Raw genomic sequence first — 13,446 nt, 5'->3', positions numbered from 1 at the left:
CTGATGACATTGTTATCATTCATTTATCCATATATGATAATCACCTAATACATTACTATTATTACTTTAAAGCATTACCTTTTAGATGAAGAATAAGAATAATAGAAGATGTAGTTTTAGCTTTATTCCTTCTCCAGTTCTCTTTCTTTATGTATATGTGAGTTTCTGACCTATATAATTTTCTTCTGCCTGAGAACTTTTTTTTTCTTTTTGAGAGAGAGAACATGAGTGTGGCGGGGGAGGGGCAGAGGGAGAGAGAGAATCTTTAGCAGGCTCCACTCCCAATGTGTGGCTCCATCTCACGACCTGGAGATCATGACCTGACCTGAAATCAAGAGTCGGACACTTAACCGACTGAGCCACCCAGGTGCCCCCTGAAGAACTTCTTTTAATATATTTTTGCACAGTAGGTCTCCTGGCTATGAATTTCTCAGTTTGTATTAGTTTAAGAAAGTCTCTATTTCTCGTTCACTTTTGAGAGATAATAACTCTGGATATGGGTTTCTAGATTGGTGGGGTTTTTTTCTCTGTAACACTTTAAAGGTTTCACTCTGATATCTTTTTATGTGATTTCTGATGAGAAGTCAACTGTAGTTCTTAACATTCTTGTTCTATAGGTAAGGTGTTTTTTCCCCCTCTGACTGCTTTTAAGCTTTTTTCTTTGTCTTTCATTTTCTACAATTTTAATATGATGTGCCTGTGTATAGGTGTTTAGAATTTATATTACCTGGTGTTCTGAGCTTCCTGATTTGGTGTGCATCCTTAACTTTGGAAAATTATCAGCCATTATTACTTATAATATTTCTTCTCATTTCTTTTCCTTTTCGTATTCCAGTTTATGTATATGTTGCACCTTTTGAAATTGCTCCATAGTTCCTGAATGTTCTGTACTATTCTTTTTATTACTGTTTTTTTCTCTTTTCATTTTATTTTGGGAAGTTTCTTTTTTTTTTTTTTTAAAGATTTTATTTATTTGAGAGAGAGCACAAGCAGAGGGGGAAGGGGCAGAGGCAGAGGGAGAGGGAGAAGCAGACTCCCTGCCGAGCAGGATGCCCAGTGTGGGGCTCAATCCCAGAACCTTGAGATCATGACTTGAGCTGAAGGCAGACACTCAACTGACTGACCACTCAGGTCGTCATTTTCGGAAGTTTCTATTGACCTGTCTTTAAGCTTACTGATTCTTTCTTCAACCATATCTGGTCTACTAATTAGTCCATCAAAGGCGTTAGTTTTTCTTACGTGTTTTTTATACCTAGAATTTCCTTTTGATTCTTTCTTAGAGTGTCCATCTCTCTGATTATATTACCCATCTTTTCTTGGATATTGCCTACTTTTCCCATTAGAGACCTTAACTGTTAATCAGTTATTTTAAATTCCCTGTCTGATTAATTCCAGCATCAATGTAAAATATCTGAGTCTGATTCTGATGCTTGCTCTTTGTCTTCAGACTATGTCTTTTCTTGCCTTTTAGCATACTTGTAATTTTTTTGTTGAAAGCCAGATATGTTGTATCAGATAGTGGGTAAATAGGCATATGTGTAAGGTTTTAGTCTGGCTAGAAGTTGAGCTGTATTTAATGTTTGCTGTGGCTGTAGGTGCCAGAGGCTTCAAATTCTTCTAGTATTCTCATCTCTGTTGACTTTGGGTTTCTCTCTTCAGAGACAGTCTGCATCTTGTAGCTCTTTCAGCTGTTATCCTTTGTTATTATACTGGAACCCTGTTGGTGTGATGGTAAGGTGAGAGGGAAGATAAACTTTCTATAGTCTAATGATTAAGTCTTGGTCTTTTATGAGCCTGTGTCCCTGGCTGTGACCTTCACAAAGGTTTTCCCCCTTAGCTAGAGGGGGCTAGAATGGGAGAAATGCCCATCTGCCAGGTGGGATAAAACTCTGTTAAAATCTTTACTCCTGGAGAGTCTGCCTTTGGGTAGAGTACAGTTTGGGCATATTTCACAATTATTGCCCCCCATACCCTTACCAGAACCACAAAGGGATTTTTGTCAGTTCTTCACTGTGAGAACCTGGTGGGGTTCCTGGATGTAAAGTTCATTAAAATAAGATGAGTTTGCCCTAAAACTGCAGCTTCTAGGACTTTTTCACTGTCATGCTCATCCACACTCAGCCTCTAGTAATTCCTCAAAGTCACCATTGAAGTGTGTCTACCAACAGCTTTGCTCCAGGTGGGTAGATCTCAACTATGACTCTCTGCATTTGCCTGTGTCTCTTGATTTTGGAGTTGTAGTTTGCCCCTTGACCTCAGTTCTCTGATAGGTCCAAGAAAAGTAATTGATTTTCAGTTTTTTAACTTTTTCTTGTTTTAAGAATGGTAGTGATGACTTCCAGACTTTTTACATGTTGGGGCTGAAGTTACAACAGTTTTCCATATGGGACAGACCTATGCATTCTTGTTTTGTGAAGATACATATGTGAATTTTGCTATTTAGAATAACATCTAAAACCTAAAATAAAAATACAGTTATTGCTAACATGTTTGGGAATCAGCTTTAGTTTTATTAATTAACACATTAAATATTTATGGAATTAATAGGTTGCCTATCCGAAGGAATTTGAGAGTATATCACAGAAGTCTGAATTAACAATATACATGGCTATTTATTTATTTATTTCAGAGGGTGGGGGTGTGCGTGCATGAGGGGGGAGGGGTGGAGGGAGAGGGAGATAAGCAGATTCCCCGCTGAGTGGGGAGCCTGATACGGAGCTCGACCCAGGGCCCTGACATCACGACCTGAGCTGAAATCAAGAGTTGGAGGCTCAAGTGACTGAGCCACCCAGGCACCCCCAATATACATGTTTTATATAGCTTTTTAAGTTCTACTAGATGTCAAATGAACTTTTTTTTATATTATCAAAATGTTTCTAAACTCATTAATTTATATTGGAAACTACCTCTCAAGAAAGAAGAGAAAAACCTTTGACTTTAAAATATGTCTTAGAATAAATGAGAGTGTATTTCCTAATGTAAGATTGAGATAAGAATTAAGCAATAAGATGTAATAAGACTCAGAACAATTGTTAAATATTGTGCTTCAGATTTTATCTCATTCTAGTAGATAAATACTTCCCTAGCACTATTACATTTTAAAAGCAGGGCAGTGAAATAGAGAAAGACAAATACCATATGATCTCACTTATATGTGGAATGTAAAAACAAAAATAACTTGAACCCATAGATATAGAGAACAGATTGATGGTTGCCAGGAGGGTGCAGGGGGAGTGGTGGCATGTGGGTGAAATGGGTGAAGCGGGTCAGAAGGTAAAAACTTCCAGTTATAAAATAAATAAGTCCTGGGATATAATGTACAGCATGGTGATTATAGTTAATAATACTTTATGTATATTTGAAATTTGCTAAGAGAGTAGATCTTAAAAGTTCTCATCACAAGAAGGAAATTATTTGTAACTTTGTAGTAATAGATGTTAATTAGATATATTGTGGCGATCGTTTCACAGTATACTATACATATGTCAAATCATTATGGTGTACACCTGTAACTAATGTAATGTTATATGTCAATTCTATCTAAAAAAAAAATAGAGCCAAATATCGTCAGATGATTTTTCGGTTTTTTTATTTGCTATAATTTTAATTCTTTTTAAAGATTTTATTTATTTGTCAGAGAGAGAGAGAGCGAGCACAAGCAGGGGGAGCGGCAGGCAGAGGGAGAAGCAGATTTCCCACTGAGCAGGGAGCCCGATGTGGGGCATGATCCCAGGACCCCAGGATCAATGACCTTAGCCGAAGGCAGACGCTTAACTGACTGAGCCACCCAGGCGTCCCTACAATTTTAATTCTTTAGGAGCTTATTAGGCCTAGGATTTTGTTGTCTTTGTTTTCTACATTAGCATTTTGTTTTGTTTTGTTTTGTTTTATAGCTTATTTGTAGGTTTATTTTTGTTTATTTTTTTATATAGATACGATTTATTTTATTTTTTGTTTGTGGGAACTTTTAAAATTTACTCTCTCAACAATTTTCTAATAAAACAGTATTGTTAACCATAGTCACCATGCTGTGTAGTACATCCTGAGAACTTTACTATCTTATAATTGGAAGTTTGTACTCTTTGACCACTTTCACCCATTTCACACACTCCTCTTCCTTCCCCTGGTAACCAGCCATCTGTTCTCTGTTTGTCTGAGTTCAGTTGTTTAGATTCCACATATAAGCAAGATCATGTAATATTTCTCTTTCTCTGTGACATACTTCATTTTGCATAATGCCCTCAAGCTCCATCCATGTTGTTACAAATGGAAGGAATTCCTTCTTTTTTTTAATGGGTAAATAGTATTCCATTCTGTATATGTACCATGACTGCTTTATCCATTCATCCATCAGTGGACACTTAGGTTGATTCCTGTCTTGACTACTATAAATAATGCTGCAATGAATATGGGGGTATGGATAATCTTTTCGAGATAGTGATTTTGTTTCCTTTGGATATATACCCTGAAGCAGAATTCCTGGATCATATGGTAGTTCTGTTTTTAACTTTTTGAGGAAGCTTCATACTGTTTCCATAGTGACTGTATCGAATTGCATTCCCACCAACAGTGTATAAGAGTTCTCTTTTCTGTACATCCCCACTATACTTATTTCTCTTTTTTTTCTTCTCAAACTATTCCAAAAAACAGAGAAGGAAGGAAAACTTCCAAATTCATTCTGTGAGGCCAGCATTACCCTGATTACCAAAACCAGATAAAGACTCCACTAAAAAAGAGAACTACAGGCCAGTATCCCTGATGAATATGGATGCAGAAATTCTTAATAAAATACTAGCAAACCAAACACAACAATACATTAAAAAAAGTCATTCACCACAGTCAAGTAGCATTTATTCCTGGTTTGCAGGGGTGGTTCAATATTCACAAATCACAAATCAATCAATGTGATACACCACAATAATAAAAGAAAAGAACCATATGATCATTTCAGTAGATGGAGAAAAAGCATTTGACAAAGTATAACATCCATTCATGATAAAAACCCTCAACAAAGTAGGTCTAAAGGGAACATAGCTCAACAAAATAAAGGCATATACAAAAAACCCACAGCTAATGTCATCCTCAGTGCCTCTATGGTCAGGAACAAGACAGGGATGTCTACTCTCACTACAGTTATTTAACATAGTATGGGAAGTCCTAGCCACAGCAATCAGACAACAAAAAGAAATAAAAGGCATCTGAATTGGTAAGGAAGAAGTCAAACTTTCACTATTTGCAGATCACGTGATAGTTTATAAACATAGAAAACCTGAAAGACTCCATGAAGAAACTGCTAGAACTGATCAATGAATTCAGTAAAGTCACAAGGATACAAAATAATGTTGAGAAATCTGTTGTATTTCTATATACCAATAATGAACAACAGAAAGAGAAATTAAGGAGTCAATCCCATTTACATTTGTACCAAAAACAAGTAAGATCCCTAGGAATGAACCTAACCAAAGAGGTGAAAGACTTGTACTCTGAGAATTATAAAACACTGATGAAAGAAATTGTAGATGACACAAAGAAATGGAAAGACATTCCATGCTTATGGATTGGAAGAACAAATATTGTTAGAATGTCTGTATTACCCAAAGCAATCTACACATTTAATGCAATGCCTATCAAAATACCACCAGCAGGGTTGCCTGGGTGGCTCAGTCGGTTAAGCATCCGCCTTCAGCTCAGGTCCTGGTATTGAGCCCTACATTGGGCCCTCTGCTCAGCAGGGAGCCTGCTTCTCCCTCTCCCTCTGCCCCCCGACCCCTTGTGCGTGCTCTCTCTCTCTCTCAAATAAAGAAATAAAATATTTAAAAAAAATACCACTAGCATTTTTCCACAGAGTTAGAACAAACAGTCCTAAAATTTGTATGGAACTACGGAAGACCCTGAATAGCCAAAGCAATCTTGAAAAAGAAAAGCAAAGCTGGAGGCATCACAATTCTGGACTTCAAGTTATATTAAAAAGCTGTAGTGATCAAGACAGTACAGTACTAACACAAAAATAGAACAGAGTGGAAATGGAACAGAAACACTTCTAGCTTAGGAATTTATGCCCTGTAGGTGAATTTCCATATTTTATGTCTTCCGCATGAGATAATGACCTCAGAATTATTAAGGAAAGCATTGAAATTCACTTCTGAATTATGAGAACTGTAAAAAGTGCTAAATTCTTTTTTTTTCCCTCTGGGAAGAAATATCTCTTTCTGGAGAATTTTTTTTTATCACAAGTTTTTAAAAATTATATTTTTGATCTTTTACTCTCTTTCTCTTGCTTGTTCTTTTCTTATACCATTTCCTTCTACCTTTTTTTCTTCTTTTCTTACTGACTTTTCTCCCTTTAGGATCCTGAAATAGTATTAAGCCACCCATTCCGACCAATAAGTGTTGTGACAGAGTAGTGCCATAAAGCCCTGGTTGATGTTTTTTCTGTATTTTTCATGAGTGGTTTTTTACTACTCTGTAGAAAATGAATGCACTTGACCTTCTCTCTCCCTTCCTCAAGTAGGAACTCTAGACTTAAAAAATGACTCCTTTCTAAAGTATATTGGGATGAATACAAAGTAGAAAAGTTTCTGTAAGATCAGAATTTCCCTCCAGGCATTGGGAAGTGTTTGCATTTCTGCTGCTTTTGCCTTGTTTTATTCTTAATGAGTTAATTCATTCAGGGCTGCCTCTCTTTCTTCTTGATTTTACTTTGTTGTGGCTTTTAACCACACCAGTTTAGATTAGAATTTTGCTAACACATTAAAATACATGTCTGCCAGTGGAATCTTTTTTAAAGGCCACTGTTAGTAACTGGATTTTCCTAACTGATTAAACCTGAAACAAAAGATGTTGGTAAAGGTCTTGATCTTAGAAGTACAGCTTTTGCTTTGACAAAGCATTTAGCCCAATTTATGGGGACATTTCTCTTTTACTCAAGGTATTTGCATCAGAGCTTTCCGAAGTATTTCCTAATAATATATATTTACCCCTTTAATATTTTTTCAAACCATTTTAAAGAACTAATTATGTTTTCTTGTCTATTAAATAAGGGAAAATAAAACATCTTCACCTCTACCTTCTCTTTAAATACATTATACATGCATGGCTTTAGAGATTCGGGAGAAAAATTAAAGACTTGATAATTAGTTTTTAATTATTGAAATTGCTTTGCATTCCAAAATGCATTGAAGGTACTAGTTATATTTGCAACAGGATTCTGAAAATTTTTCTTGGTTCTACATGGGACTGTTGATTTCTGACTTCGTTTGTTCCATGTTATCTTGTAAAATCCTGAATCCTATCTTAGGAGGATACCTGTGTGTGGATAGCCATTTTCTTAACCTAACTTCATTTTTTTTTAAAAGTTGCATTTATTAGAGAAAGATTGAGAGAGTGTGGGGGGAGGGGCAGAGGGAGAGGGAGAGAATCTTAAGCAGACTCCATGCTGAGCACGGAGCCAAATGTGGGGCTCGATCTCATGACCCTGGGATCATGACCTGAGCCGAAACCAAGGATCAGACGCTTAACCAACTGAGCCACCCAGGTGCCCTGTAACCTAACTTCAGTTTTATGGCATCACATTTGTAGTATAGATTGTGTATGCTCCAGGCCATGTGATTCATACATGTTGGTAAAGCAGTATATAGGAAAAGGGAAGGGAAGTAAGGGTCAAGTGGGAATTAGATCTCAGCATTGGCATTGGTTATAGTAACATCAGCAGTGAATCTTTAGTGATGCCTTTTTGAGAGAGATTGGAGAGATTATCTTGGAGAGATCAATAGTAGTCTAATGGCTTGTTTGTATATCTCACTTACACTCAGAAAAACATGTCTTGTCATATGATTTTTGACCTAATATTCAGATATGTACTGTAGTACATCTAAACACAAATCCATTTGAAATCCATGACAATTATTTCTCAATTTATTACTACTATTTTGTCTATGTACTATTTAAGCAGAGAAAAGCTTCATAAATTGAAGACCCGCTATTAGATATTTGATAATGCTCTATTTAAATTGAAATATAGATGGTCCTTTGGGACATGGTTTGCCCACTGCCACTATATATGTCTGATAGAATTTGAACACTTTTCTTTGTAGGCACATGAGGCAACATTGGAAGCCAGAGCCAGTCCAGAGATGAGTGACCGAATACAGCAATTGGAGAGAGAGATTGCCAGGTTCAAAGATGAATCTAGCAAGGCCCAGGCAGAAGTTGACCGCCTCTTGGAAATCTTGAAGGAAGTGGAAAATGAGAAGAATGACAAAGATAAGAAGATCGCAGAGTTGGAAAGGTAAGGATAGGAAAGCTGAATGGTGGACTTACTTTGTTAGAAAGGTTTAAAGTATGGTTTTAAAACTGTATACTTTGGGGGGCATACTTGTTCAGTATATCTGCCTCTCGGAATTTAGGTTCTTGAGTGTTTGTATTATTTTTTTTAATCTACTTTTTATTCTAAGTCATTGTAAATTCATTGTTGCAACATCTGAAAGGCAACATCAAATGGAGATATATTAGGAAGCTGTAGACACCAGCATCATTGATTGGAAAGTGAGAAAGTATTCATCAATGGAGAAATTAAACTTTTCTACTAGCTGATCATGAGGGTACAAATAGCTACTTGCTTTTTAATTACTTTATTATCTACAGAGCAAATGAACCTCAAGTTCAAGGAGGTAATATTTTTTTGGCTTAGACCTTTTTTATTGAGCCCAATGCTCATTTCGGCTATGAATTTTTAGACTTTATGCAATTTGTATTGTGGAGAAGCAGGCTGTTACATCAGTGCATAGGTCAAATTTAGAAGAAGCAACATTTTGAGGATAATTTAAGAGACTCGGATATGATTTTTATGGATCTTTGACTTTGAATTCTTCAAAATGAGCTGTGTTTACAGGTCTAGCCCGACAGCTCTCTTGGAGTTTTCTGTCTTTTCTTTTTTTTTTTTTTTTTTTTTTGTAATTAGACTGTTTTATACTAAAGATTAAGTGTATGTCTTTCTTTTTTTTTTTAAAGATTTTATTTATTTATTTGACAGAGAGAGACAGAGTGAGAGAGGGAACACAAGCAGGGGGAGGGGAGAGGGAGAAGCAGGCTTCCCGCAGAGCAGGGAGCCCGATGCGGGGCTCGATCCCAGGACCCTGGGATCATGACCTGAGCCAAAGGCAGACGCTTAAGGACTCAGCCACCCAGGCGCCCCGTAGAGATTAAGTGTATGTCTTTCGACCTCTTCTTTTACAGCATGTATTTAACATAAATTTACAAGTACATTGAAGTAGTTCTTCTAGTAGAACTTCATTCATTACCCATATTCTTCTAAATAGAAACAACAGTGACAGAATGAAGTCATTAACCTGTGTGGCTCCTTGGAGCTGATTCTTAGGAATATTTTATTTTCATGTTCTTGAAGATTGGGAAATATGAAACGACTTTCATAAGTTGTTTACTAAGTTTAAAATTTTTGGGTGACTGGAGACTTGATATTCCCCCACCCATAGAATTTTGATTTTCAAGAAACTAAAACAATAAAGTCTAACCCTCACAATTTTTCTTCACTATACTGATTGCATACTCATGAGATTCTTCTTACTTTGATATTAACTCTATTCATATTTTCTGGTTCTGGATAAGACGAATGGATAGAATTCTTTGGATTAGAATTAAAAATTCCCGGTCTCCAGATGAGATTATTGTATTTTTATATGCCCTTTTTCATGTTTGCATTAAGTTTGTCCCCCAGCACACACACACACACACACTTACATACTCACATGAACACATGCCTCTCTGCTTTTGTGTTGGCCTTTTGTGTATGACCTTGCTGCATAGGTTTTAAAATATAATACTTTTGATGGATTAGTGACTTCCCACTAAATATTTTGATATTTCAGAAGAAAAACTCCTGATCAAGTTTTATATTTCAGTTTGTTTTCTTGTATTAGAAATCTACATTGAAATTATTGCTTGTTATTCCAGGCTCCTTGCTTGAAAAACTTTTTGATTCATTTTTGGACCTAATACTGATTTTTGGAGTTGGGTGTGACTTGGAAGATAGTAAGAAATAGAATTAAATTTATATTTGATACCCAAAGCACAACAAATTGCTTTTATTAACCACTATATTTCTCACATTTGGAGAAAGTTGTAAATTATCTACTCTTCCACAGAATATAACTTAAAAGGTTAAAAAGCACCACACAGTTTTAGCCTCTAGCCAGGTACCATTGTAATTTTGTTTTAGGATTTGACACAAAGTTTCTTGGCTATCAAAAAAAAGTTTTTAAAACTCAGTTTTTGCTACTGGCTTTATAATTTGTTGCCCAGCTATATAGTTTAAGATATGAATAATAGAGACAGTTAGGATTATATTATGCCTTTTGTTCCCATATTTAGTACTGAGGTGCATGTGTGTGGCTGCTGTGTTTCTTACTAACCATTTGCTTCTTGTGTTGCCATTCCACTATTTCCTATGTGTGGGTGTCTGTCTCCCCATAATTTATCATTTGAATTTCTTTACCTTTCTTTTGATTTGTCTTATCATGGTCCTAATCCATTGGTCTCTGTGTGTCTCTGTGTGTGTCCCCTCTTGGCCATGCTGTTTCTCAGAAAGCCAGTCTCCCACAGTTTGTACCTTCCACGCCAGGTTTCTGTCCCTGCACCGTCAGGGGGGTTTGTTTGGGCCTTCCTGGGAAAGTGAGTGTTATGTAAGGCTACAGTTCTGTACTAGACTGAATTGCTCCTGCCGCTCCTGCTACTGCTGAGGCTTGCTGGGAATTTTGCTTGATCAGAATTAAAGAACAGCCGGTATGTGTCAAGTTGAACTGTACCCCTTGGGTACTTTGTTTTGTGGAAAAAGTACGTGTTCTCTCTGGTACGATTCTGATATTGTTGATTATGATTGTCTTCGTCTTTGTTTCTGGCCAGTCTTGTATGTGGTTGTTCTAATGCTGGAATGCCCTTTAAGTAGTGTCCCCTTACTAGTGTGACGGTAGCACCACACCGTAACTCGGGATGTAGACTTCATCTCCAAGGGTGTTCAGCAGCCTTCTAAATGCAGAAAAAAAAGAAAAAAAAAGTAGACTGTTATGATCATTGAACTAGAGAAAATTCTTTGTAACCTTTGCACATTTCCTAGTGCTTCTTACATACGGATCTCCAATGTTAAAAGGTTTAGATTAAAGAATTCATAAAGAATTCCCAGACCTGTTCTTTGTGATCTAGATAAAAATGAATAGTCCCTTACATTGCCCTTGTAGAACAATAGTAGCTCCTGTTAGAAGATGATTCAGTGTTGTAGCACTGACTTACTGCAGTTTTTTTTTAAGATTTTATTTATTTATTTGACACAGAGAGATAGCGAGAGCAGGAACACAAGCAGGGGGAGTGGGAGAGGGAGAAGCAGGCTTCCCGCTGAGCAGGGAGCCCGATGCGGGGCTCGATCCCAGGACCCTGGGATCACGACCTGAGCCGAAGGCAGATGCTTAACGACTGAGCCACCCAGGCGCCCTGACTTACTGCAGTTTTTAAAAGGATTATGTAAGCCCACCCATATGTCTGCACATATAAAATATTTTCCCAATTAAATGTAAGAAGTATTACTTCTAAATTCATATTTTATACTGTGGTGTATAGAAGTTGGGAGTGCAACCAGAGAGGCAGAAGTAGTAGGAGATATATATATAATGTCTGGAAATTTATTACAAGGAGTTGTCTTGCATGATTGTGAGGGACTGGCAAAGGAAGTCTGAAATCTGGATGGCTAGCTGACAGGAAGAGAAGATCACCAGTAGGATAGAAATCCCATGGGCACGGGCAAAAATTCTGCCAAGTCCATAGGCAGAATTTTTTTTTCCTCACCTGGGGCAACCTCAGTCCTGCTTTTAGAGGCCTTCCAAAGGATTCAGTTATGCCCACTCTGATTATCTGGGATAATCTCCTTTACTTAAATGGATTAAAGGATTTAATTATACCTGCAAAATACCTTCATAGCAACATCTAAATTAGTGTATAGTTAAGTATCTGAGTGCTTTAGCCTAGCCAAGTTGACATTTTAAAAAGTTATCATCAGGTGATTTTGGATAGTCTTAATAAATCAATTTAAGGAAGAACAAAAATAAAAAAACCCTAGAGCTTTACCTGTCCTTATATAAGTAGATCAATTTAGATTAGCCTCAGGAACCCTGAATGTAGTTACGAATTTCTCTTCTAAAGTGATCATATTAGAGTTTCTATTTAGATTTATAATAGAGAGGCTTATCTTTGGCATAATGTTTAAAATATTGAAAGAAGAGTATTGGAGGCTGATAGAATTCTGATTTAATAGCTTTTCAGACTTCTGCAATAATTGTTTAAAATTTTTTTAATTAAAGAAATTGTTTTTATTGAAGTATAATTGGCAGATGACATTATATTAATTTCAGTCATACAATGTAATGATTCAGTATTTGTGTAGATTGCAAAATAATCACCACAATAACTGCAGTTAACATCTGTTACGGTACAGTTACAGAAATTTTTTTTTCATATGATGAGAACTTTTAAGATCTATTTTCTTAGCAACTTTCAAATATACCCTGCAGTATTGTTAACTATAGTCACCATGCTGTACGTTAGATCCCCAGGAAGTTTATACCTTTTGACAACCTTTAAACGTTTCGCCCCACCCCCCCACCCCATACCTCTGGCAACCACTTTGCTGTTCTCTCTACCTATGAGTACATTTTGGGTTTTTTTTTGTTATATATATTTTAATTGAAGTAGAGTTGACATACAATATTATATTAGTTTCAGGTAGACAACATAATGACTTGACATTTATATACATTATGAAATGCTCACCATAGTAAGTGTAGTGACCATCTGTCACCATTCAAAGTTATTATATTACTGACTGTATTCCCTGTGCTATATTTTCATCCCCATAACTTAATTCTTTTATGCTGGAAGTTTGTACCTTTTTTTTCCCTTTCACCTATTTAACCCATTCTACCTTCCCCCTCCCTTTTGACAACCACCAGTTAGTTTTCTGGATTTATGAGTCTATTTCTGTTTTTTTTTGTTTTTGTTTTTGGTATTTGTTTTGGTTTTTGTTGTAGCATTTTTCTTTTTCTGTTTGACTTACTTCACTTGGCATAATACCATCTAGGTCCATCCAGTTGTCCCAGATGGCAAGATTTTATTCTTTTTTATGAATGAGTGATATTCCATTATAAATATATATGCCACATCTTCTTTATCCATGTGTCGATGGGCACTTAGCTTGCTTCCATATCTTGGTTCTTGTAAGTAATGCTGCAGTAAACATAGGGGTGCATACATCTTTCTGAATTTGTGTTTTTGTTTTCTTTGGGTGAATACCCAGAAGTGGATTACTGGGTCTCAATAGTATTTTAATTTTTTAAGGAACCTCCATATTGTTTTCCACAGTGACTGCACCAGTTTGCATTCCCACCA

The 13,446-nt window shown here is 36.4% G+C and overlaps 1 protein-coding gene across 14 annotated transcripts in view; it reads left to right on the top strand.

Annotated features, from left to right (window-relative positions):
- Positions 1-13,446, top strand: part of ERC1 (ELKS/RAB6-interacting/CAST family member 1) — a 548,010-nt gene that overhangs the window by 172,600 nt on the left and 361,964 nt on the right. For all 14 annotated transcript variants that reach the window (XM_032390726.1, XM_032390723.1, XM_032390722.1 and 11 more), the window contains one exon: positions 8,094-8,287. In XM_032390726.1, coding sequence (XP_032246617.1) covers positions 8,094-8,287 — 194 coding nt within the window. The remainder of the gene's footprint in view (positions 1-8,093; positions 8,288-13,446) is intronic.

This window comes from Phoca vitulina, unplaced genomic scaffold, assembly GCF_004348235.1.
Source record: "Phoca vitulina isolate PV1807 unplaced genomic scaffold, GSC_HSeal_1.0 scaffold59, whole genome shotgun sequence".
Lineage (NCBI taxonomy): Eukaryota > Metazoa > Chordata > Mammalia > Carnivora > Phocidae > Phoca > Phoca vitulina.
Note: the sequence above shows the minus strand (reverse complement) of the source record. Positions and strands in the feature narration are given on the sequence as shown.